General features: G+C 36.5%; 1 protein-coding gene, 2 long non-coding RNA genes and 1 pseudogene across 8 annotated transcripts in view; 2 read left to right on the forward strand and 2 right to left on the reverse strand.

Moving 5' to 3' along the window:
• The window catches only part of COL11A1 (collagen type XI alpha 1 chain), a 526,061-nt gene that overhangs the window by 315,559 nt on the left and 184,182 nt on the right, over positions 1-26,320 (forward strand). Inside the window, exons 5-9 of one of the 5 annotated variants that reach the window (XM_085023829.1) lie at positions 3,373-3,410; positions 3,656-3,779; positions 4,340-4,425; positions 7,029-7,340; positions 7,805-8,004. In XM_085023829.1, coding sequence (XP_084879955.1) covers positions 7,899-8,004 — 106 coding nt within the window. In that variant the 5' untranslated portion in view covers positions 3,373-3,410; positions 3,656-3,779; positions 4,340-4,425; positions 7,029-7,340; positions 7,805-7,898. Of the gene's footprint in view, positions 1-3,372; positions 3,411-3,655; positions 3,780-4,339; positions 4,426-7,028; positions 7,341-7,421; positions 7,506-7,640; positions 8,005-26,320 lie in introns of those variants that run through there. The other 4 variants (XM_085023830.1, XM_085023828.1, XM_085023831.1 and 1 more) reach the window with 4 other exon arrangements.
• Positions 773-7,083, reverse strand: LOC110260369 (uncharacterized). The gene is made up of 2 exons (XR_002343562.2): positions 6,770-7,083; positions 773-1,759 (listed from the first exon to the last, which is right to left on the reverse strand). It is a non-coding gene; the product is annotated as an uncharacterized LOC110260369 (long non-coding RNA).
• LOC110260368 (uncharacterized) lies at positions 7,476-9,112 on the reverse strand. 2 transcript variants are annotated; one of them, XR_014844645.1, is made up of 4 exons: positions 8,914-9,112; positions 8,384-8,446; positions 7,824-7,986; positions 7,476-7,643 (listed from the first exon to the last, which is right to left on the reverse strand). It is a non-coding gene; the product is annotated as an uncharacterized LOC110260368 (long non-coding RNA). The 2 variants fall into 2 exon arrangements; XR_002343559.2 differs by lacking the exon at positions 8,384-8,446 and having other exon boundaries at positions 7,500-7,643.
• On the forward strand, positions 15,219-16,117 carry LOC146404219 (superoxide dismutase [Mn], mitochondrial pseudogene; annotated as a pseudogene).

Raw genomic sequence — 26,320 nt, forward strand, 5'->3', positions numbered from 1 at the left:
TTTGCTTGATTTTTCAATATTTCTGTAGAAATAAATTTGCTTGAATCTTCCTCCTCTGTCATTTTTGCTGACATTTTCAGATCCTTCTATGAACTTTTGTCTTTATTACATTTGAAATGTCAAAAGTAGTTTCTAAGCATAAGCTCTATTGAACTTTTGATAATTATATAATTCATAGGAATTTAAACATCCCTGATAAAACAAGATCTCTTTTCCAATTATGGGAGAGTTAATTTACTGTGTCTTGGGAACTGAAATAAGCTTGCCGTTAGTGAGAGTCACCATTTAAAAGCGGTAAATACAGACATTAATGGATTTCCTTAATACACATCTTACAGGATATTTTGCACAAAAACCAAGAGATGACTAGTTTCTATTGCTATCTGATGAGTACAATGAATGACATTTATTACATAGAGAATATTGTATTCCCATCAGAATTCATATATTAAAATAATTGTGATAGTATTTGAAGGTGGGGCCTTTGTGAGGTGATTATGTCATGAGAGTGGAGTCTTCATAATGAAATTAGTGGCCTTATAAATGAGGTCTCAAAGAGCTACCTTGCCTCTTCTGCCATGTGAGGTTACAGTGAAAAGACAGTCACCATCCATGAGCCAGAAAGTGGGTCCTTACCAGGTGCTGAATCTGCTGGCCACTTAATCTTGGATTACCTAGCCTCCTGAGCTGTGAGAAGTACATTTCTGCTGTTTATAAGCCACCCAGTGTATGGTGTTCTTGTCGTAACAGCCCAAACAGACTAAGACAGCAATTTTTCTTCTGAAATTACTTTAATTCCTTATCAATAAAACTAACACAGATTATGGCTGTCCTACTGGCCTACAAATCCCTTGCTTCTTGCGCCAATGTAGTTAAATTTTTTCTGTATTCTACAGTCATTATGTTTTATTTATACATGGAGGAGTAATAATTTAATGATTCTAACACTTGTTATTCAAATATTGATTTCTCTACACATATTCTTTAATTCATTTTTTATATCATTTAACAAATGTTGTTTATATTTAATTGTCTTTTTAAAGACAAATATTTTGGATAGTACGGAGAAAGGAATACCATTAAATCCCTCTGAAAGAACTTCTAGAGCCATTGAGCAGTCCATGGAATATGTCAAACTTTGTCTTGATTGTAGTTTCATAAGTTGTGCTGGTGTTTAATCTTCCTTCAAGGTCAGTCAGAGGTCTATAGTATTGCCAGTAGCTTCCAGGGAGTCCAATCTCAGCTTGGGTCTCAAGAATATAGTGACTCATATCTAAAGTTCTAGTGCTTTAGAATAATGGACAAAATCACATACACTGACTCTTGTGTATAAAAGCAGAATTAAAATACCAATTAAGGTAAATGTCAACAAAAGCATTCAAAGCTCAGTAAGAAGGAGGAACCAAGATACTGAAGATACAGTATAGAATGAGGGTTTCTTCCCCCGAGGAATTTATGGTCTAGAAGGAAATATTTATCTAAGGCTTGATATATATTCTGCCTCAAAGTTTGTCTTATATAGTAGATGATTTGTCTTGTTTATCTTGAATTAGTAGATTTTGTACGGTACTCAACAATCTTTAAGATGGTCCACGCACTTATGAACTATTGATATGATTATGAATATTGTTCTTCTCTTTAACGTATCAGATGCCTTTTCTTTTTTTTCTTTTTGTGAAGTGTGAAATGACCTGAGGTTCGCTTTAGTAGTGTTTTCTGTTTGCAGAAGCAGGTAAAGTTATAATATGATTTTATAATCCTAGAAGAGAACGAAATCTAAGGGTTGGTATTGGAATAAAAATAACTTGTCTTTATCTCTAACACGAGGCTTTTTATTTTTCAGAAATATATTCAAAGATGTGACTTTTTAACTATATTTATAGATTTTTAAGGCTAGGATCACTGACATTACCTTTCCTTAAGATTTGTATTATTGAGGATCTCATTCATTTTAATAGTTAATCTATAAGGAAATAATGTGCTCACTATGATTCAAAAAATGCTCTAAAATGGATTACCTATGAAGGAAGAATTAATAATAAGAGAAGTGTGAAAATAAAATGTTTTTTTCCCACATATTCAATCTTTTTCTGTATCCTTAGTTTGAACTTTAAGTGTCCCTGACTTCCTTAAAATGAAACTATTAAAATTGTCACATTCCCACCTCATGCAGATGTTATAAAGACTAACAATAACAACAAAACTCATTAAGTATTTTGAATAAAAAAGTTTGTACTTTAATGACAAAGGTATTTTGCTTTCAAAAGTATACTTAATAGCACATATTGCTTGTTTTGGGGCCCTTTCAATCCATATGCGATTTTCCAGCCTTACAGATTAGATTGGGAAAACTTTTGAAATAAGATCTATTGTTTGTCCAGCATTTTGATGTGTAATAATTTGACCAAACCAGTACTGGCAGAAAATATAATATTGGGAGACTTATTAAACACTGAGAATCTGCAAAACAAATTAAATTGGAGTTATTCATCACAGATGTTTTAAAAATCAGATCTATTTCAATATTTAGCCATATTCACCAACCTTAAATCTTATATTTGGCATTTGTTTTGGCATCAAGAGAATGTATAAGGCAGTCATAAAAATAACAGAAATGTTTATAATTCAGAAATCTGTTTTGTGTGAATCTTCAGATTTCTGAAACACATGCATTTAATTTCAGAATTAAACGAATTGGTACAAATGGTGGAGCACAAAACAGATTACACATGGTTGTCTGGAAATAATATTCATTTTAAATTAAAAATACTGACAGATGCCATTGGGATGTATGAATCCTTGAAGACATAACTGAGGTGAAAGAGAGGATTCACTTTAGAAAGTACACTGATATATTTGGTCATTTTTATTATTTATATTAGGAAATAATGTGTCAAAGGAAAACTTTGCATATTCCTATTTTACTACCAAAATTAAATTTAAAAATTCATGAAATTGCTATCCCTATAAAGAAGCTAAAATCCTTACCTTAGGCAACCTTATTTTATTAGGAACAGCCAATGGGAATCAAGAGAACTATTACTCAAATGGTAGTTTGGACACCATATACAACAAAACATCATGGAGATAGATTATTAGTGTGGTACTTCTTTTGGCCATGGCATGTAGTTTCACTATAATGTTTAAAATCCTGTCTTTTCCTTCCACTGATAGAGATGCTGATGCTATCCTATACTACTTTGTAGAAAGTCTTGTTATATTTTTGCAGACATACAGGAGCTCAGTAAATGCCAAATCCATTCAATTAAAAAGAAAAAAAGATACAGAGAGTAAAAAATATTTTGACAAAGGTCCAAAAAAATATTTAAGATTTTACCCTTACTCATCTTGTTCTCTCTTTCTCACTTCTAGCTTTGGACAATTATGAAAATGAATGATGACCGTTGCCTGTGAGTATAGCTAACTAAAGGATATTTTTAAGAGTGATGGGCATGAATGTACAAGACAATATTCCTTGCTCGTTTGGGGCTCAATTAGATTTGATTTTACTTTAAGTCCTTTTAAACAGCATGGGTATGTCATCACTAAGTTGACTCCTTCAACACTCAGAGACCAAACTTCATTTGAAGAATGTTTTATCATGAAAATTGTGCTAACTTTAGATTCCTCTCAAATTCTATATGCTGTTTCACAGTACAGGTGCAGAAAAATATCCAATCATCATGTGGTATACTTGTGAGCTAGGCCCACTGTGGAAATAAACTTCTTTATCCTTTCTCCGCCCCCCCCTTTCTACAATACAATGGCCCATCTGTGAGGTAAGAGGACTGACTCCACTTTTAAACAGAGACTAATTTTTAGCCACTCATGAATTAGAAAAAAATTGTAAAATAAATATCAAACTACTTAGTCATTTCTTTCTTAAAATAATTGACCTAAAGTTCAAAAAAGGGCAAGAAAGACAAACCATTAGGGACAGTGAGAGAGTGATTATATTCAACAGTAATTCTCTTTTAAACACTTGAAGTACATCTGATGTGTGCAGCAGTTTCCCACCCCCATAATAATTTCTCATTCAATGTCAAATTTGATGAAACAGTTTTAGTTATAGCACAGTGTTTAGAGAAAATGTCCATATATATATATATCTTCTCTCTCTTATAAATGCCAAATCATTTCAAAGATACTGCATCTTTTCAAAAATCTACTTCTTTCACCTAATTTCAGACTCACCATAGAGTTATCTCTGTCTTTAATACTTTATGGCTTTTTTATTAGGGGCATTCAGCTATGGATAAGGTTTCTTTAGTTTCAGTTTGTTTATTGAGGCCTCAGTATTTAAAACATTGATTCTGAATCTGTATCCCTTCATTTCTAGGGATTTGTGACAGTATTAAGGGAGATTTAAGAGTTTTACAGAATGTTTAATAAAGCTCCGTGAACTCTGAAGATCATCTAGAACATGTAAGTTCCCCTAATATGACCCTCCTAATCAATTATTAAATTATTATTTTAGCTTTCCAGACAAGCCAGTATGAACAAGTGGTCAATCTAAAATATTGCTACAAAAAATGTGACTTTTTTTTCTCTAAATTGTTTTCATCATGTTTTTAAAAGACTTGCAGTCAGAGTAAATTTTACAAAGCTGAACAAATATCTTTAAAGACCATTTTTTAATGTGACAAAAAAGGAAATGTCCTACAGCTAATTGTGCTCCAAATAAAAGGCCTATGTCAGGAAAACTGTCATATTCTATTGCATTTTGAATCTATCTATAAACAGCAAGGACTGGGCGAAACGATGTAAGAAACAATATCCCTGGAAGTCGTCCCCTGTGACATTGAAGATTGTGAGGCGGGTCTTTTCTATCTTCCCTCTGCCCTCTTTGTTATTCAGCATTATCATTAATCCTGCTGAATCCACCTCCCGAGAATCCATGGGCAGGTTCCTAGGAGGCTCTAGATCTGGCAGCTAGCTGCTGGCTCAAGATGTTGAGTGTAGTTAACTATTCCTTACTATGAATCCACTATGTTTCCTTCCAGAGCATTAATTCAGACCCAGGTTATGCCTCTCTGGGAAGTGGCCAGAGGAATTCAGACCACAGAGTACAGAGAGCATAAGGTAGTAATAACGCTATTCACCCAAACCCACTTTGCCTGAAAGGACCCTTTCACCGCAGTGAGAAGGCCTGAGATGTGACCGGAAGGTGGGGCTTGCTAGACTGACTGCATCATTTCTCACCTCCTAGAACAGTATCAGGCCATGGAATTCTCTATAAATCAGGAGAGCTATTGAGAAACATTTTGGAACACCATTTCTGCATGTCTCTGCAAGGCCTGTAACTCTCTAGCTCTTGAGTTGATTTAGGATTCTGGTACTTTCACAAATGTGTTTCTAAACTTTGTATTCATGTCACTATTTTGCATTTAAGAGAAGACCTAGAAAAACACATTTTAAAAAAACACAAAAAATTGGACAAAAAATTCAGGTTTCAAAAAATTTGTTAACTGAAAATTCACACAAATTTTTCGTTTTGAAAAGATGAAGGATAATGAAGATGATACATTTAGGTATAATTTCACCTTAAGGTTCTTAATTTTTAATTGTATACTTCATACTCAAACATGGTATGATATTTAATTATTAAAGTATATTAAACATTTAAGGTTACAATCTGAAAAATTTGTTGGTGATATTTCTGTGCAGCTGATATAAGGCATCTGTAATATTCTCCCAGCAACATTATTAATACAAAGTTGTTTTTTTTTTTTTAACCTACTATCTAAGAGGTAATTTTTTTTTTCTTTTTAGGGCTGCACTCGCAGCATATGGAGGTTCCCAGGCTAGGGATGGAATCAGAGCTACAGCTGCCGGCCTACACCACAGCCACAGCATCGCCAGAACCGAGCCACGTCTGCGACCTACACTGCAGTTCATGGCAGTGCTGGATCCTTAACCCCCTGAGGCTAGGGATCAAACCCATGTTCTCACGGATGCTAGCCGGGTTAGTTAACTGCTGAGCCACAACGGAAACTCCCTAAGAGGTAAATTTATTGATGTGGGAATGGTTCTTCCTCACAGAGAGTGACAGTCATATTGAAAATATTATTTAGTCACTTTCCTCATTTTATATGCCTCTTATACATGTCCTTATACAATTCCATCTTGGTCCGCAGCATGTTCTCTCAACACCTTTCTTCAAAATCTTAAGCCACATAACTAGAATATCTGATTAATTAACATGGGTCATGAGGTACATTTTGATAACTAGTGGAAAATTAGGTTCCTAAAAAATCAGTGGACATATGTGCCTCATAAACTTAGTTGAGAACCCTTAAACCTTTAAATATCTTTAATATTCAGCATCAGTCCTGGCCCAAGCTTCTAGTCTTTGTCAACAGGAAAACGTATTCATTCACTCAACACATCTGTGTTGAATACCTAATATATGCTGGCACCTTGTTGGGCTCTGTCCCAGAAAATTTTTGAAAGACATCTTAAAAAATATTAAGCCACAAGAAGAAGCCAATAGGAGGGAATACTTTAAACACGGAAAAAATGACCAGGGAAGCTATAGTCTGGGTTTAACTGGGTTACTTTGAGGAGGGGTAAGTAGAAGGAATTTAGAAACCTGCCCCTTCTCATTATTTTCACTGTAGAGTGATATTTTCAGCTCCTGAGGCCCTTCAAGAGGAGCCCTGGGCCCAGACGCTTGGAGATCTCCAGGAGTTGCTTTCCTTGCTTTTCTCCTCCCCCTGCCCCTCATCCGGGTTCAGGACAGAATCAGCTGGAAAATTAAATTACTCACCCCCTTAATGTCAGCTCCCATATATTTCTTTCTCCTCCTGCCTCATAGCACAGTTCAGCTCTTTAAGAGAAGAGCCTCTGAATGAAGCTAGTGCGGTATTTAACCACCAAGAGAGAAACCTGTCAGTTTCAGATCTCCAAGGAGGGCTTCCCTATAAGAAGGGGAATGGGTTTTGACCCCGTGGGCCCCTCCATCTCACCTCCATCCCTTTCTTCTAATTCTCCGTTTAAGAAAATAATAAAAATACTTTTCGGAGCAGGCAGAGCAATGAGTCCGTTGGTTCCACGACTGCTATAAGAAGCAGATTTCTGCACAGGGATAAGATTACGGCTGGCAGCCCAGAACTCCAGTGGTGTGGCGGATCAGACGCTGGGCTCCTCCCCTCCCCCGCTGACGAACGGGAGGCTAACAGACGGGTGCAAGTAGACAAGTAGCTGTTTTTATTGAATACAGAAGCTCCTTGAAAACTCTGTGGACTCCGGGTCTCTCCTGCAATTCCTTTCATTCCCAAAGTGCTGGAGCCAAGCACGCGTCCCCCATAACGCCCTCCCATTTCTTCTCGGGGATTTGGGTAGGAGAGGAGGGAGGAGTGGAATGGGGAGATGGGGGGTGGTTGGTGGGCTGGGCTAGCCAGGAGACCTGATTCTTGGGCAAAGGAGAGGGGGGCGGGCTCGGGGCCGCCCGCGAGGCGTGTGATTGGGTCTGACCTTCAGCAGGCTTGTCAGTTTCTCCTGGGGTAAGGGGGGCGCAGGAGCGGAGTGGGCGGGGGAGGGGGCTGCCCAGAGCTTCTCGTCCTGCCCACTGACGGCATGAAGCCTTTAGGGGCACGCAGGCCTCTCAGATTTTTGGTTGAAGCCCCTCATCTGCCGTCAGTCTGAAGGCAGGGCCCCGCAGAGGACGGATCGGAGGGTCCCGGCCAGCGGGGCCAATCGAGAGGGAGAGGAGGGGGCGAGAGACAGGAAGGAAGCAAACCATCAAATTTAAAGAAAAAGCCCTTTGACTTTTTCCCCCTCTCCCTCCTCAATGGCTGTGTAGCAAACATCCCCGACGATACCTTGGAAGGGACGAAGTTGGTCTGCAATCGCAATTTCGTGGGTTGAGTTCTCAGTTGTGAGAGCGGGGCTCGGAGATGGAGCGGTGGTCCTCTAGGTGGAAAACGAAACGGTGGCTCTGGGATTTCACCATAACAACTCTGGCACTGACTTTCCTCTTCCAGGCTAGAGAGGTCAGAGGAGGTAAGAAAAAATGGTTTGGGGGAGGTGGGAGAGTGCCGTCGGTCTTTCTCATTCTGCGCCCCTCCCCCCTTCTTTCCTCCAGCCCCCTCCCCCCCTCAAAAAAACAAAAAACAACAACAAAAAAAGCCCTCAACAGTTCTCTTAAATGAAATCCAGATTGTAGCTGCCATCAGGTTGGAAGTGAAGACTGGAGAGAGAGATGCATGTAGGCGGGACAGTAATGGGAGAAGAGGTAGCAGAAAAAAAGATCTGTCAGGCGCAGAGCCTGCTGAAATGCCCTTCACTACTTTCCAGGGGCTTTGAAAAGAGGAAGAATATTACCTTGAACACAAGGGAAGTTTTACAAAGCTTTTGTTTGAGGAACAGTCCTTAGACTGACCTTTGAACACACCTTCTGGTTTCTTCAGGGTCTAACACATGGAAGTGCTTTTTTAAAGGTGAGCTAAGGAGAAAATATAGAGAAAGGGTATAAAATGAACCTCGGTAAAGTTCTTTGTCTGGAACAAAGTGAGAAGCAAGATGTTGTACTTTTAGGGATACGAGAGAAAGCAGAAGGGCATGAATCTTGAAGCCTGAGAAGTGTGTGTGAGAGTGTGCGTGTGTGGCATTTTGAAGAGATTTTAAGTGGGAAAAAATGGCAGATAAGAAATGGGTAAAGACAAGGAGAACCCTTCTTCCCTGGATTTCAGTCCCCTCTTCCCCTCTATGACCCCCCACCTCCACCCCCACCTTCTTCTTGCAGGTTGGACGTGCAGTTCTCTAGGAGAATGATGAAACTCGCCACAAGCAAATGGGGTGGGGGTGGAGGAATAGGGATTGGAGGGAAGGGGAGGGGGCGCGGGGTGGGATGGGAGGAGAGAGGTAAGGAAAAGTTCCTACGTGGCACCACCAAATATTCAATGACCAGACCTGCTCGGAAGACTGCAGCCCTGTCAGTACCCGAGGAGGGAGAGCGACTTCACTCCTCCCCTCCGCCTCCTCCCTCCCCTTCCCCCGCCCTTGCCCGCAAAGGCATCTGGCCGGAGCGGTCCGTTAGGTGCCGTAGACACGGCCGGCGGGAGAACGCCTTTGGAGTTCAGGGAGCTCAAACAGCTTAGAGTGGAAAAGCAAGCTTTGTCAGGAGTGCGTTGAGACGTAGGGGGTAGGAAGGAGGGTGGCAACGATTGGCTGAGGGAGAAAGAAATTGTGAAGCCCAAATGCGCAGGCTTTAGTGGAAACCTGAGTCTGACCCTGGTGGGTGCCAAGATCTGAGTTCTCCCTAATGGGAATTAGCGCTCCCGGAGGCCGAACTCGGCGAAACCAGGTCTGTGCTTCTTCCCCGCACTGAGAGATGTTCATTCACCTTCCTAAGTAGCATGCAGTGGTGGATTATTCCTCTGTGACTTCCTCGTGAATAGTCAGAGCCTCATTAGAACTACCTTTGAATTTTGAAATAGGTTATGCAAATTCCATGGATTCATTCATTTCTACATTTTAAAAGATAAATAGTGGAGTCTTTGAAAGTGGAATCCATCAGAAGTTTGCGTTTTACCTTTGGTACCTGGTCGCCAGCTGCATTGGTCGGTTCTGTCAGCAGGTCTGCCCTCTGCTGGTTTTATTTATTATTCCAGCATCTGCCTTAGTAAATGAGGCCTCTTAAAATCCTTACAACTAGAGTGATGCTGGGAAAGGATGCTTGATTAAGGAGGAATAGATAGGCTGTTGCTTTTTCAGTGTTTTCAGCTATATCTTTTTTTTTCAAGCTTGTGGAAAAAAGTATCACAATGGCAGCTTTTTTTTTAAGTATGGAAACTAAGACTTTCTTCAAGGAAGACAGATGTAATATAAACTTGACTTTGTTAGCATTCAGGGGTAATTTCACTAACGATATTTATGTTTCATTTCCACACTGGGCCTTCCTGAAAGCTCTAAGGATGTCAGAAAGATCAAATTTCTACACTGTGATGCATCATTTTCTCATTTAAATGTAGCTGCATACCTAAAGCCTTTTTAAACAAACATCTCAGTACCACAAATAAATGCTGTAAAAAGAAACTTCTCTATTATTATAAAGCCATCCAGTATGAGAAATAACAAATTTTAAGGATTGTATGTTGTTTCTATTTGTCATTTTTGATGAAATGTCTTGAAAGTTATATGGTCATTTGGATGTTCATATTCTAAGAACTGGTATTCATTTCGCCAGGTTGTTAGGTACTTATTGCTCAGTGGGAAGCTACATGTTTACTTAAATCTACTTTTGTAGGCATTCTTGCCACTTAATGAACTTCAAAAGGAAAATAGGATATTAATGCTTAAAACACTAGCCTGAATCATCACACGAGGGAAATAAACTCTGTCCAGTTCTCATACTAGCCTTTAGATTTGCAATTGCTGTAACGATGAGTAAGTTTCTAAATGAGGTAGTGTACACTAGTATTATGCGATAATTTATTGATTTCATTAAGATGGTGTGATTTGGTTGTTAAACCAAAAGATAAAACAGCTGTTTTCACCTAAAATTTGTATTTCCTGGATTAAAAACACTGAAGTCTTAAAACATTCTGGGTTCATAATAAATTAGGCTCTGAAATTTTGTAGTTAGGATCTTGAAGCATCTAAGCTTACAGAGACAAGTGCTTGGAGTAAATGAATTAAGACAAATTTATGAACCTGCATAGTTGTATTATTTTACTTTGCAAATCCAAACTCTGTAACTTGATCTTCTTTAACATATTCAAATTTTTATTATTTATTGTGATAGTACGAAAGAGTAAGCATTACTTTTTATAATATATTCATTTGCATTAACTTAAGTGTCTTGTTTTATATATTCGCTTATGGTTAATAGCAATGTTTTATTTCAGGAACTTACAAATTTCATTTAATTTCATTTCATTTAGTTTGTTACTCATAGATAGATTTACCTAAAAGTTATAGTGGCTATAGTCTGTGATTGTGTTACTATAGATTTAAGCAGTTTTAAAAGGAGTACAAAGAAAAAATAATATGTAATTGAACCATTTTTCACTAATTAAAATGGTATTCAACCTTTGGTAGTTACATCAGTACTGTGCCTTGCCAAAAGCTGATAAATTTTATGAGGAACTTTCAAAGTTTGTCAGCAATTGGTAGTGAGTCCTGCTGGAGTGTTTTGAGTGCCTGGGATCAGCAGGTGAAATGGTGCTGGCTTCCAGGGCATGTGCCAATCCAGCTTTGCAAAGAGATCAAGTTTGTCCCTGTGGTTATTTAATCAGAAATCAGTTAAAAGATTAGACATGCTTCTGATAACAGATGCAAGACTGTTAACATGGTCTTTCTAAGTCAAAAATTGATAAGGTCCGTGAGAGATAAACAATAAAGAAAATTAGGCATCTTAACGAGAAGCATCTTCATGCATGTTTTATACAGATAATCTTAGTTTAGGTGGCACATATATATTCAGGTAATTGTAGGCACTTTCACAAAATTGTCCATTAGTTTTGAAATTAAGTTTATCAGTATCTTAATATAACCATTCAATTCACAATTAATACTTAACTAGAATCTACTTTATAAAAAAACTCTCTAAGAGGTATTCTCAGAGTTTTAAGTAAAATTATGGAGCTGCAGAATGAGATATAACTAGTTAGTATGATTGCTTACAGTTTAATTAATTTTTAGGTTCTACGTCTGCCTCAATTTGTGACTAAAATTGAAGGAGCTCATTATTCACGTTACCATTAAAATGTAGCAAGGCAAATATGGACCCCTTTTCAGATTTGTGGGCAGGGATATCTTTTTTTTTAAAAAAAAAAAAATCTAAGTGATTGCCTTTCATTTCTAAAAATTTGTTCTTTTCTGAGTCAAATTTCTCTTCACTCTGGTTAATTTCTTGAAGCACTATCTATGTAATGGTAATGATGGACTTGAATCAAGCTTGGGTGAGAGTGTGTAATAAAAAGCTGACTTTTTCAAAGGAAGAAAAAGGTGTTTAGGTTAAATTTTTTAAGAGAATGCAAGAGATGGAAGCATCTCTATACTACCTTCTCACTTTACTAGCGAGAAACCTAAGGCACAGAAAAGTTGTTAGCTGAATCCTTTTTCTCAAAAACATATTGTTACAATAGTCAAGATTTTTTTTAAATGAGTAGGGTGAAGGTGTGCAGTACTGATAAACTATCTTTAAATAATAGTAGTCTGAGACCTTATGGAATAAATAATTATTATTTAAATGTATATGTATTTACAGAATATGGAATGACCAAATATTAGTTAAATGTATGTACTAGAGTTTAGGTTAGTGCAAAGATGAAGTGAAAAAAAATGCCTAATTTAAAGAAAAAGAGAGGAAATTATAGAATGCATTTAAAAATCCCTCCATTTCCTAGATGAGATAGATAATTTTTGATAATTTGTAATGTTAATATCCCTAATTATGTGATTCTATAAGATTATCTATATCAAGGTAGAAAGCACGACAGTTTGTAAAGCATTTTTTGTATACATTTGTTGCTGGATTAAGAATGTAGTTTTTATTCTCTCTGAAGTTGCTAATGGAGGACCAGGCACAACTTTGAGGTTATATGTCTGTTTCCAAAAAAGCAAATGATATCAAATTTCTATGCTTTTCATTTTGAGCCTGATTGGATCATATATAATATTTGTAATTATATAATATGTACATTATTAAGAAGTCAGATAGTGAATTGCTTTTTTACATGCTATAGGTTGTTTGTTTAATAATCTTTTTTCAAATAAGTGGTCAACTTTGGAAAAAAATAAGAAAGCACTTAGTAATGCATAAATTAATTAAAGTTTTTCTTTGGATTGTCAAAGTGTAAGAAATTACCTAGACACCTTTTACCTTAGGAATAAATGGACAGTTAATTTATCAGAAAGAACTCAGTCTTACTGAGCTACCATCATATGCTGTGCTAGCAACACAACACATTGGTGGAGCTAGCATTGTAACCAAATTAAGTTTTTTCCTGTCTTTTGGAAAATGCAGGACTGTCCTTAGGGTTCTGAAGAAGAAACTATGGAAGCTAATGTGTATACTCATGATTAACAATTTATATAAAAACAGGGATTTATAAACATTGAGCCATCCCTATCATTTTTATGTCATCTTTAATAGTGATTTTTAGGTATTTAAACGCCAGAATCCTATTGTATCCCAAATATACTTTTCTTTCCTGTGTCTCCCTTTGGAGAAATAATTAAGGGCAGTTGGCATAATCATTAGGAATTCAAGGCAACTGCAGAGTAGGGGCTAAGAAACGAGCTGCATTTCTGCTTTTACTCCTCCACTTCCCACATTTAATGCTGAGGAAATGTGACCTGAGTTGGGAGTGGTGAGAGGAAACCAAACTTTGTTCTGACCATTGCAGTTTTGTTCCTTTGCAAAGAAGAGAGGTACACACAGATGCTATAAAAAAAAAAAAAAAAAAAAAAAAAAAAAAAAAAAAAAAAAAAAGTTGCCAGTTCCCTGAAGAGTCCATTTTTAAAAGCAATTTTCAGTGTATGCTGAAATATACTATAATGACTTTCCTAAATTTGGACTTTTCTTCTAATTTTTTTTTTTTTGCAATTTAATTCCGAACCTAAAAGGCTTTGTGTTTCATATTAACTGCCTTCTACATTAGAATGTGCCTCATTTACCTCCTGTCAAAATCCTAGTATGATTTTATTTTTATAGATAAGTTTTTTTTTTCCCCCTACTTTCAGTTGTGTCAGAACTCAACACGGATAATACTGTCTGGTAGAGAAGATGAAAGTCAATTTTAAAGTGATTTAGTGAGAAGTATCTATTTATCAGTTGCAGTCTTTGGCCTACTACTAACTTGGCTTGTGGCTCTTTAGACATTGGCTGATCACCAGACCTACTGTTATCTGGTAAAATAAACTCTGCTTGCTGCGCATGGAATTAGAGACAGTGCTATTAATTTAGCAGAAAGAACTCAGAGAAAAGAAAGGTTATCATATTTCAGAGTAAGAGACCAGCTTAAATACAACTTGACAATTGAGAACTAAAACAAACCTGTGTAAAAGTGCTTTAGCACAATCAACTTTTGCAATCCCCTCAAACCTTTTTTTTTTTTCCTTTAAAAAGCATTTCTTTCTTATTTTAACCAAATTTAATTGCTTTTGAATGGCCCTGTACTGTACAGGTAGATGAAGGTCCCTATTCATAGAACTTGAGCGCATAGGATGTCAGTGGAAGCTTCCTTCCTCTGTCTGACTGGTAAACTGACATCCGGGCTTAAAAGAGTGAACCTTAGACTGGATGAGGTCGTTGGCTTTCCTTCCTTACTCAGATTTTCACAAACAACTTCCCGAAAGGGTGACTGCCAGAAAGAGCAGTAGTTGCGATTGCTGACAAAACTAGTAAGAAGCTCTAGCACTTTTTTTTTTTTTTTTTTTTTTTTTTTTTTTTTGTATTTTGTGCTCTCAGATAGCTCTGCAGAGAAAGAGCCATAGCTATTAGATTGGTGTTTTTTCCTTCACTCTTTAGACTAACAGTGGAGCACTCCCTACTACTTGCCATCACCCTTCTTTTTGAACACTGATGAGTCTTCAAAATACTTGACTAGTTTTGAGGACAAATGTATTGTCCAAATGGCCTAGCACGATGTAGGGTGCACTTCAGAATGTGGCTCCTCTGTATGTCCAGGATCCTGATCAACCTTTTTCCACCTGCTGCAACCCCACTGTCCCATTCACCTGCACTGCAGGCATGTTAAACCTCATGCCTGTATTCACCCCTGTCTTTGAATACACTATTCTTTTTTTTTTTTTAATATATTTTTTTTTTTATTTTCCCACTGTACAGCAAGGGGGTCAGGTTTGAACACACTATTCTTTTGCCTGTAATATCTGTTCCCTTCTCATCCAACTAGCAGATGTCTTCTCATACTTCAAGATTTAGCTCAAGCTTCATATAATACAAGATCTAACACTGAATATATAGATATAATAACAAGCTCTAACATTGACTGCATGCTTATTATGTACTTGGTCCTTTTGTAAGCCCTTTTCATATAGACTCTCATTTCATTCTGACAGTTGCCCTGGAAGCAAACTAAAAGGGAAACCTCCATTTTACCCATTAGGAGATCAGAAAACAGAAAGGTTAATTGTCTTGATTAAGGCCATGCAGCTACTATGTGATACCCAGGATTTGAACCAAGGCAATTTCACTCCTGAGCCCTTGCTTTAGATCACTTGGCCATGTTTACTTTATTGTGTGTGCTTTTTCTTTGGCCACTTCCTGGGCCTGGGATCAAACCCATGCCACAGCAGTGAAGCCACGGCAGTGACCTGAGCTGCTGCAGTGACAATGCCGGATCCTTAACCTACTGCAACACAGTGGGAACTACTAACCGCGCATTCTTCATGCTTCTACACAGCCTCCCTGACTTTGCCTTATGATTATGGTGCCCTGGGGTCTGATTGACAAATCATGCAGCTGCACCACAGTAAATACCATGTTAATAGTATGAATAATGTGACTGATAAATAATATATAGCTTTATATATATATAAAGACTGGTAAAAGGTGATGTTATAATTCAGGTAGCTCTTGAGACTAAAGCTCAGTGGTGGAGGGAGGACATGTGCCTCTTCCCATTTTAGGCACAAACCTAAGCTCTAATGATGGCAGAGAATCCAGTGGAGAGTGGATGGAAGCTAGCAAATGTTACTTTATTTCCTTTGACAAATTTAAGAAGTTGACAGCTGTATCTGTTGCATTCAAGGTTCAGATTGAGGTTGACCTGGTTTCATTTGGTAACAAGGACACTTACAAATTGCTGCCTGTTTTAATCAGGATCTATTACAGGGAAGGACAGGTCTATTCCACTTTGGGGGATTGATGTATGGGACTATGCTTATTACCTTCAGTATAAAAGTGTCAGAGTGTCAGATCCGATTATCTAAAAGCTGTTTGGAATGTAATCAACTGGGAGATTGTAACTGAAAGATACATGGTTTGCAAAAAAAAGAAAAAGAAAAACACACATTATAATTTTTAAAACAATTTCTCACTCATGTATTAGTCTTCCACTAGGAGTTGCTAGAGGGTAATGACTGTGGCTTAGTTTTATTTCTTTCCCTAGTGTCTACCAAGATGCTAGAATGCACAGTATATGATATAGTTAATATTTAGATTATTAATTATCTTCTTACTTTGCTCAGCATACTGGAACAAGGTTAAAATCTAGTTAACTCCAAGTGGTCTGAAGTGACCTTTTGTCATGTTGTTAGCAGTAATTAGATCCCCTTCTCCCTTTGTCTTTACTCATACTCTGGAAGTGAATGAATTGGGACTTTCACCTGGAAATAGGTTTGCACGTTCTTTCCAAAGATATCTTTAAATATTTGAAGCTATTGATTGATTATGTTGCTTCTAAAACTGTAGTCTGTTTACCACAGTAATCTGACGGAGAAAAACACCATATTAAGTCGTAGTTTGCTTTGACAGCAACATAAATCATCATTTCATCATTTGTCTGCTGGCAAACAAGAAAGTTTAATCCAAGAGTGATTTCCATTTGTCAAAGTAATAATTGGGAAAATTCCTGTAATATATTCATTTTTGAAACTTTTATTCTGGTTTTATATACTATTATGGATTGTCTGATTCTGCTTAATTTAATGACTATTATAGAAAGAGTAATCTCCCTGTATCGCTTTATGATTATTTTAGTAAATTACTTCTTCAGGTTAGAAAATAATCAGCAAATTACATATATAATTATTATATTATGAAGTACCAGCTCTAAGTAAGGAGTATATAATATTTCAAGTGATTATTACTAAGATTAACAGTAGCTGTAGAACTCTTTGGATGAAAATTATGTTTTTTGTATTCATTCCTATCCGTTGTATTTTTTAGTTCCACTTAAATCATTAGGATAGGTATCTTTATCTGCTTTATTTAGTGTGTCTTAAGCATGTAGATCAGAGCCTGTCACATAAAAAGTGTTCGGTAAATTTTTGTTGAATGGGGTAAAAGGTATTGGTTGCAGTTTGAATGGGTTGTTCTTAAATAACCTAACTGGTGACCTGAAATGGGGATATAAGGTTATAGATCACTTATTCCCAGACACTACGAAGTATATTGAACAGATTCTTGCTGATATTATTGAGATTTCCTGAAAATGGCAGTTTTTCTTTTGCTCCCAAGCAAGCTATGATTTTCACCCTAAACACTCTCCCATCCTATTATCATTGCTTTTTGCCCAGAATTTAGATATTATCTCCTCTAGGAGTACCTCTCCTTCACCATGAAGTTTAGGGTAGTTAACCTTGTTTAATATCCTGCAGCACACTGTACTTACTCCAAATTTGAATACTTATCACAGAATTTTTTTGATGCTAAAATGAAAGCAGGGAATGCATCTTTTTCATCTATGTAAGAATTTCTAGCATCTGGCACTATACCTGAAGCATAATAGATGGCCGGTAGATACTCATTGAATGAATTGATGAATTCATAAACAAGAAACTGTCACTAAAGTCAAGAAGACAAGGGTCATCCGTCCTGGCTTGATATTACAATCATATTCAGTCCCATCCCTGTGGGTATTGATTGAGTAGATTTTTGAACAGAATTCAAGCGTAGGTGTTTTATAAGTCTCTCCAGATAATTCTGATGCATAACCAAGGATTTATGAACCTCCTGTAATAGGAAATAAATATATACGAAAATGAGGATGTGCCTGACTTGAATAACAGGGTTTTGAAAGTCAAGTGAAAGGCTATTTATCTGCTATGTGCAAATAACTTGATATCTACCTATTGCCAAACAACAGTGGCTCTGCAAAAACTGATTTAAGCAGATCAACTGATTATGATGTTGATTTAAAAAAAAAAATCCTCTCCATAGCATGTAATAAACTAAATGCTGGTGAGTATTGTTCTCCTCAACACTAAAGTCATATGATAGTATTGAAAATATAATTTTAGTTTTCCAATAAATAATTTTAATAGCTCTGACCACTTACATATTAGAAATGCTATAATACTTTTCAGATAGAACACTCTCAGTGTTCATTTCTTCCTTCGCCATTCTCAACGTTGTGATATTATTTCTATTTTCAACTTTCAGTTCATATATGCTTCTTAGGATATGAGAAAGTTTAGGGTCGAGTTTGTTCAATAATAAAAACTAAACGACTCTCTTCTATGTGCGGTCAGTATGTTAAGAGCCAGGACTTCAACGGTGGTATGCCAGTCTGTATTCTCATGGAGTATGTGTGTTCCTAGGAGAGTGCTGGGGTTGGGGGGTTGTCAGACCACATAATACAAGACCATATGGATACCTTTTTTCTGCATGTAATGGAATCATGTGAGTGATTAAAAAGTATAGGGAGGCTGGTAAGTTAGCAGGGTCAGTGCATACTTTGTTATCTATCCATTCTAGGTGGTTCCAAGTGATTACAACCATTGGATCCTCTGACAAATAATCAGAGAAGTAGGGCCAAGCTGCTTTTTCTGTAATGGCCAGCCCATTGTAAAGTGACCTGGAGTTCTCGATGATAGCTTGCTAGTTATCATTACTTACTAGTTATGATTACTCAGTTAAGTCACACTTGATGTGGAGCAATGGCCATTATAGAGTTGAAAAATAAATGAATGAATTATCTTCCTGTTTAATAAAGGAACATATTTTATAAACAAACATGCACACATTTATTAAATCTATTATAAGACAAAGTAGCCTAATATTTTAAACCTTAAAATGTGGTTTGTTATTCTTGTTATTAACCAAACCATAGCATATTTTAGAACAAAAAGTATAAATAGTGACTTTTGTTTCTGAGGATTAATATGTCAGACTAAGTTTCTCTATTTTGACTTGAGAGAACAAAATATTTATTGTAACCATTTAAGTCGTAATGATTTCTTTCAGGGAAAGTTGTATCAAAGAGAGTTTAAAAATAACCATGTCACTAGTTAATTATAGTTTAGAACAACATCTATAGGCTGTCAACTCCTAAAGTTTTATTTTTACCCCAGACCTTGCCCCTGAACTTCAGATTCATATATTCACTTAACTGCCTGTTCAGCTATTTCCAAGGGCATTTATTAAGTCCTCTCAAAATTAGCATGTCAAAAACTGAGTTTCAGAAATCCCCCCTGAAGTCTGTTCCTCTCAGTCCTCCCCATCTCAGTGAAAGTAACACAGTCATCACGTTTGAGCTAAAAACTTGGAGTCAGCGTTGACTCATTTCTCCCATTCTCCACATCCACTTATTGGCAACTCCAGCCTGCTCTGGTCTTCAGAATATATCCAGAATCTGATGAGGTACTTCATCTCTCAGTCCAAGAAAACAAAATTAACAAAATTTTTCATCTAAAAGATCACAATTGCTTCTTCTCTGCTCTCTGATTCCATTCTAGTGCCCCAACAGTCTGTTCTCCACACAGCAGCCACAACTGTCTGAAAAATTAGCTGGTTGATGTTACTCCTGTCCCCTTAACTTCCAGTGGTTTTCCATCTCACTTGCAGTAAAATCCAAACTCCTTGAAGATCTCACAGGACACATACAGGCTGCCTTCAGCATGCCCTCTGCCTTACTTCTCTGACCTCATCTCTTTTATGCCTTTTATGTCCTTTGCTGGAAGACACATTTTTTTTCCTTGCATTTCCTCCAGTGTCTTTGGCCAACTCCAATATTGGGTTGGTTGCACTTGATATTCCCTTTGCTTACAATGCCATTCTGTAAAAATATCAGGATAGAGGAACAGCTTATGCCTTTCTAGAGTTTACTCAAACATCAGCTATTTTTATTGAGGCTTTTCCTGTCTTTCTTACTTTGTACTAAAATCCACGGCTCCTCAATCCTCCCTATACTCATTCACTGATTTATTTTTCTCCTAAATACTACTCAAGTATTTGCCATTTATAAAAAGTAATGACATTTAAAAGTTGAGATTTTAAGACTGTATATAAAATGTAGAATTAGATAATTTTGGAGTACAAATAGTGCCTTTAATGATTTAGGCAGCTTGTAGGACATGTTTATCCAGATAATTCCCATAGCTTTTCATTTTGTATATTTAGATAGAGTCAAAATATGATAATCAAATTCCACACAGTAAAGCATTTTGCTTACTTGATAGATACCATGGACATTGATCTAGTTGTCTTAAGAGGTTATAGTTGTGTAGAAATGGTAATGGGAGTTTGTACTTTGTTTCACTGGTTTAATAGAACAATGATATAGGACTTGTAGTTACCTAGAAAATGGAAGATGTTCCCAGCTGAAGACCTAGAAAGCAATTACAGATTACACATTATCAGAAAATGTAAACACATTTTAATCAAAGCAAATTTATTTATTGTTCCTAATCAACCCTAAGTCTGGGATTCTGTGTTTTATGGATTTCTCTTAACTGGTAGATAGGTCAGAATTAGAATAAATTGTCAACAGTGGGGCATGAATACAACTGATTTTGATGGAAATCATATTTTTCCATTAGCTCCTCTTCAGAATATTTTACTATGAATTTTTCCCGACCTTTCCAGTTTTGAATTTCACTGTATAATTGATTTAGTTAAAAACTGCTATTTCGTGGAGTTGTGAGGAAATAAATACATTTATATATGATCATTTTTTTGACTTATTCCCATGGCATGCACAAGTACCTGGGCCAGGGATCAAACCCCTGCCACACTAGTGACGAGGTTAGATCTAAACTGCTGAGCCATCAGGGAACTCCTGATCATCGACTTTTTATTTTCTAAAATGGTAGTACCAATAGATTTGTTGGGTGTTTGGTTAGATAAAATTATCTGTACAATTTCTAAAACTCTGGGCTCCTGTTTTATATTGTTTTCATCCATTTCATTCTCGGCTTGATCCTGCTTTGTTTTAATATCAAATTCTCATTTTTTCCAAGAAGCATAAGATACTGCTTCTCAAAAACTTAAGCCTCAAGATGCTTATACATATTTTAATCATGGTTTTTTTTGGTAGAGAAATATATTCTCTAAGCATAGGCTTTTCATGCCCAGGAATATTTAATGCAAACTGTACAACTATAGTCTTATATACTTAAAATTTACTAGTGTATTTAAACAGTCATTTCTCTCATTTTGCACTGTTTTGACTACAATTATTAGATTGCAGAATACAAACAAAAAAGTCTGATAATTTAAGTCAAAAAAAGTTGAGTAGAGACTTAGGACACTTGTGTGATTTATATTGACATTATTTGGGCCATATAGGCATTTAAAGATGAACCTTCATACCTTTTTAAATATGGGAGAATTTAGGATGATATGTTTTATTTTCTAATATTATTAGTTTATGATATTGGATTGGCATGTGGCATGTGTGGGTATGACATAAATGAAGGAATAGTATCAGAAGAAAGACATGAAAATACTAGTTTTTTTAAAGCCTTATAATAAACAACATATCAGGGTTAATCTATAGTTTTATCAATGCCCATGTGATGCAAAGATAAAGTTACTGAAAAGGAGAAGAATTCAATGATATCAGTGTATTAATATCAAGTTGTGCTACAGGGTGGCGATGGAACAGTGAACAGGAAAATAGAGGTTTGAGATTCATTTAGCAGCTTAAGCTAAGTCCCAAGAAGCCCCCTGGGGTTTCATGTCACTAGGATAACATATGATCAGGCTGGAGAGACTGCTAAGCATTGCATTCTTTTCATGGATGTTACCTAATGGACCTTTAGAAATAGAAAACTCTTCAGTCTTCTAGTCAACTGTAATGAGATTACCCAAAGTAGTGGGAGGAAATGGATAACAGGAATCAAGTGAATTGCTGCTCTGGGGAAACATTAGTGGCAGTCACTGAAACTATTAGAGATGTTCAAAAAGGTAAAAATTTTGAGGAAACAGTGCTTTTAGGTGTTATTTGTAGGAGTGCTTAGACATTATCCTCAGAGATTTAAATGCCTTATCTCATTCGATTCTCAAACTTTGGCTTAGTTGAAGAAACTAAGTCTTAGACAGGTAAGTAGCTTACCCAAAATTATGCAGCTAATAAGTGCCAAACTTGGGTTAGAAGTTGGGCTGTTCCAACTGCAGAAACTGAGTTATTAAGTATTATCTGTTCATTGTCATATGCTATGTTTTAGGTTCTTTATTAACGGCTTTTATAATTTCGAAATATAGTGGGTTCTTGTTAGTAGTTAAATTGCAATGAATAGTAATGTCTCTCTCATTTTTTCTTTTGCCAGTCCTGCATCCCACTACCACGTAAACACAGCAGCATTCCTGTTTTTTTTTTTTTTTTTTTAATGCTTATCTATAGCAGCAAAACACCTCATGACTCGGTGGGAGATGGTTTACAACTCGTTTTGTGTTTTATTTTACTTTATTTCTCTCTATAATGGTATGCTTCATATGTGGCCTGCAATGGGAGGTACAAGGCGAGGATAAGAGACTCCCTAGTAGTGAGGAAGGCATCAAGCATACTTTAGAAAGGTCATGTCAGACCTGTGTTCTTGCCATCCTGTAATCAAATGGAAACAACTCCGACTCTTCAAGGTGCTATTTGTAAAGGGCACTTTCATCCCTCTTCATGTTCCTTCTGAGACTGATGTGAATAGAAGCTTCAGCGCTGAGGCGAGATGTGGCTGCCTGTTTACTCATTCATTCATTCACTCATTAACCATGTTTCTATGGATGATTTACTGTGTGTCAGCTGCTGTCATTTATGACTACTGCAGTGAACGTTAATAGTGCTGATGTTTGCTGTCAGAGGGTTTACAGGCTAGTAGGAGGCAGATATCAACCAATAAATTACAAGTTTAGCAAAAGAGAAATAGATTGGGTGGCATGAGGATGTTACAGGGAAATCAAAGCCATAATTTAGATATACAGTGTGCCTGAGAGCACATAGCCTCATGTGAAAATAAGGTAATTAAACAAATAAAATGAGTGTGGAGTTATCCAAGGGGGACTTGGGATCATATGAAAGGGTCACATAACCCAGGCTGGGAGGAATGAGCAGTGATTTCCTGAAGAAAAGCATGCCTAGATTGATATCAATATGTTGATTAGGTCTGATTTCCCCAGGTTTCAACCCCAGCGACCCATTAGATTCATCTGGGAAACTTTTAAAACATATGAATGTCTGGACTCCACCCCAGTCATTCTAGTTATTAGTTCTGGAATAGGACCCAGATATCTATATGTTTTAAAAGCTCTCCAGGAGATTCTAATGACAGTGAAGTTTGAAAAAAAAAAAAATTCAATTAATCTTAATCAATTGAAGAAGGATTGGGAAAAAAACCCTCTAATAAAGGGAATACAGTAAATTTTAGAAACTAGAAGGAGTTTTACTTTTTGGCTGGAGCATAAAAATTGGGGTTGAAGGAGTAGATAGGAGTCAGTGTTGATGTCTTACTTGGAGTTTGTGGCTGTGAATATTCATGGCAGAGATGCGATTTTTCTCAAGAAGTCCTCAGTGACCATGATGGCTCCAGGGAGAATTTGAACATCTAAATTTATCCAGTGTTGATGTCTTGTCAGGATATGGCTAGTTCCATTTTCTTGAACTCTGTGCTGTCTTGTATCTGAGCTGTCATATTTGACATTTCTATCACCTTCCTCTTCATTGAGGAATCTATCCTTTAAGACTTAGCTTAAAAGGACCACATGGTAGATATTTTAGGCTTCGTGGGCCACAAAGCTCTCTCCTTGTAGTGCAAAAGCAGTGGTGGACAACATATGAATGAATGGCTGTAGCTGTATTCTAATATAAACCTTATCTGTGGACACCGAAATTTAAACTTCATATAATTTTCATGTGTCATAAGATAATATGCTTAAAATTTTTTCTCAACCATGTAAAAATGTAAAAACATTCTTATGTGCTGTACAAAAATAGGCAGCAAGGAAGTCTTAACTCATAAGCATAGTTTTTCCAGCCACTGTTCTAAGGCATTGTTACAAATATCAACTCAGTTCTCACAAAACCTCTTTCGGGTAAATATTCTTATTATTCTCATTTTACACATATGGAAACTGAGGCACAAAGCAATAAAGTAATGTTTCCAAATCACACAGATGCTAAGTGTCAGAGGTGGGTTTCAGACCAGTCTGACTTTCCCAACACTGCATTGCTGCTCTGTACTACTTGCTGGTCAGGGGAGTATGTGAAGACATTTAAAGGAGGAATTAATTAAAGACTAAACAGTCAAAGCATTGTGTGACATTAGAACAGTAATCCAAGTAGACCCTGGGAGGTCCAAGGAGAATGGATTAAAGAGCTGGGGTAGACTAATCAATAAATGAGTGGGGATCTAAAGGAAATCAGCAGAACACAATGGGAAACATATTAGGCCCTCACAAATTTTTGTTTCAAGACAAGAAAGCCCTGTGCACTTCAGAGGAAGTTGCTTTTGTAAGTTTCACATTATTGTGTTTCACATTTAGCCAGTATTCTATGTAGTCGGTGTGTGTGTGTGTGTGTGTGTGTATTTGTTCTCTTCTAGTTTTGGAAAAAAGTCAAGTGTAGTCAAATAATTAAAACTAAGTGTGAAAAGTGCTATGATAGAGGTGAGTATATATATCTAAGCCAGCTTTGGGAGATAGGAATGCTTCTGGGAAGGGCTTGCACATCAGTTATATCCTATTTATTCTGCAGGGTAGGATTTATAAAAGCTCAGAGACAGGAGAAGGAATGCAGGGGGTAGTCTGGATGTCTGAGTACAGTATGCTAGAGCACTGAATGATGAAGGAATTAAGGGGTAATGGGATAATAGGATGGATTTGCAGTAGAGGGGGAACTGGGAGACTTAAGCGGGTGTGTCTGGATCATCAAGATTTGAGATGCAAGGTATGTGTATACCATCTGGAAGTTAGTGGGGTTTTCCAAAGGGATTTAAGTAAAGTGACTTGAGGCATGGAGGTTTGGAAGCTCATCCAAGCTGTGGTATGCAGATTGATGAGAAAAAGCACTGAAACCAGTTAAAAGGCTCTTAGTAATGCGCTGGGTCTACCATTCTGTTCTTGCATTTAATAGTCCAAAAAAGTGTACAGTAAAAGACAGGAAAGATGTTAACAAAATATTGTGCTGATCAGATACATCTGAAATGCTAATTATAATCTGTGCCATCAACGTTGGCAACATAGAAACAATTAAAATGTTAGGGACATTTAAATATTGCTTTGAATATGGAAATAACACTTTTTTTAGATCTTTCTAGTTAAGCTATAATAAAGTACTGCTGTTAATCTTTAAACAGTCGAATTTCAGTTAATAAAACATGAATAGTTTAAATCTCCCCATGTGTCTATAAAACAATAGAACCCATATTAAAATTTATTAAATACTATATTTATGAGATCACATAACAGGCAGATTTCAAAGTGGCTTATTTATTATTTAGTTTATTTGAAAGGAAAAAATCTTTAAGGGTTGATGAATGGAGTTTTATATTTTTGTAACTTTATATAAATTTTTAGGAAAGAAAACTATTTGAAATCTTTATTATATAACCCTATTTTGACTATTTTCTGTAGAGTGAATTATTATTTCATGCCATGTATCTCTACATAGAATTTTGTTTAAGCTTTAAAAATAGAGCCCTTATTTTGAATCCTGTAGAGAGAGAGTGTTTTTAATCATATTGTTTTCAAAGTAGGAACTAACAAATGTGAGAAAACCAATGCTCCTGGAAAAGGTCATCCTGTTAAAAGATAGTTTTGAGAGAAGGAAAGTCGTGATCCATTTTATGTATTATTTACTCTTGTGCAGTTGAGATCATGACCATGGGGCTGCATCCTTTTCTTCCCAGAAGAATTACAGCCTTCATAGCTGTGTTCCTGTTGATCCTAGACTCTTTACCCTATTCAGCTGTGCTTTTTCTAATGGCTTCAGAGCAGGAAGACAAGATAAAATAAGCAGATAAGGCTCTGTACTTTTAGAAACAGTCTCCTTCTAAGTAATTTATACCCCAAAGCGTGAATTGAGTTTAATTTAAAGCAAATATAAACATCAGAAATCAATGAAGAGGCTCAAGATAATCTTAATATATTATGTTTATTTTTTAAGTTCCTTTTTGCAGCGTTTTTATTTATGGGCTCTAGCAATGAGGGTGATGATGTGGAAAGAGCCTGGATGTGAAATATTTGCACAGACTTTAGGAGTATCCTTAGTTTGCTTTCTGGTTCTCAATTCTTTTATTTGCATAGTGGGCATAAGAACACATGGCCTGCAAGGTTTGTGAGCTTAATGTTATGAAGAAATTAGCCTTAGTGACTGTCACGTGTTAGGCTCTCTGGGCGTGCAGCTAATCTAGTTATTATTTTATTAGCTTTATGATGAGAGAAAAGACGAATAAGAATAATCAGGTATCCTACTGG

This window comes from Sus scrofa, chromosome 4, assembly GCF_054392235.1.
Source record: "Sus scrofa isolate SSC_HxYL_T2T_F1_AM1 chromosome 4, Sscrofa_HxYL_maternal_Yorkshire_Landrace_v2.0, whole genome shotgun sequence".
NCBI lineage: Eukaryota > Metazoa > Chordata > Mammalia > Artiodactyla > Suidae > Sus > Sus scrofa.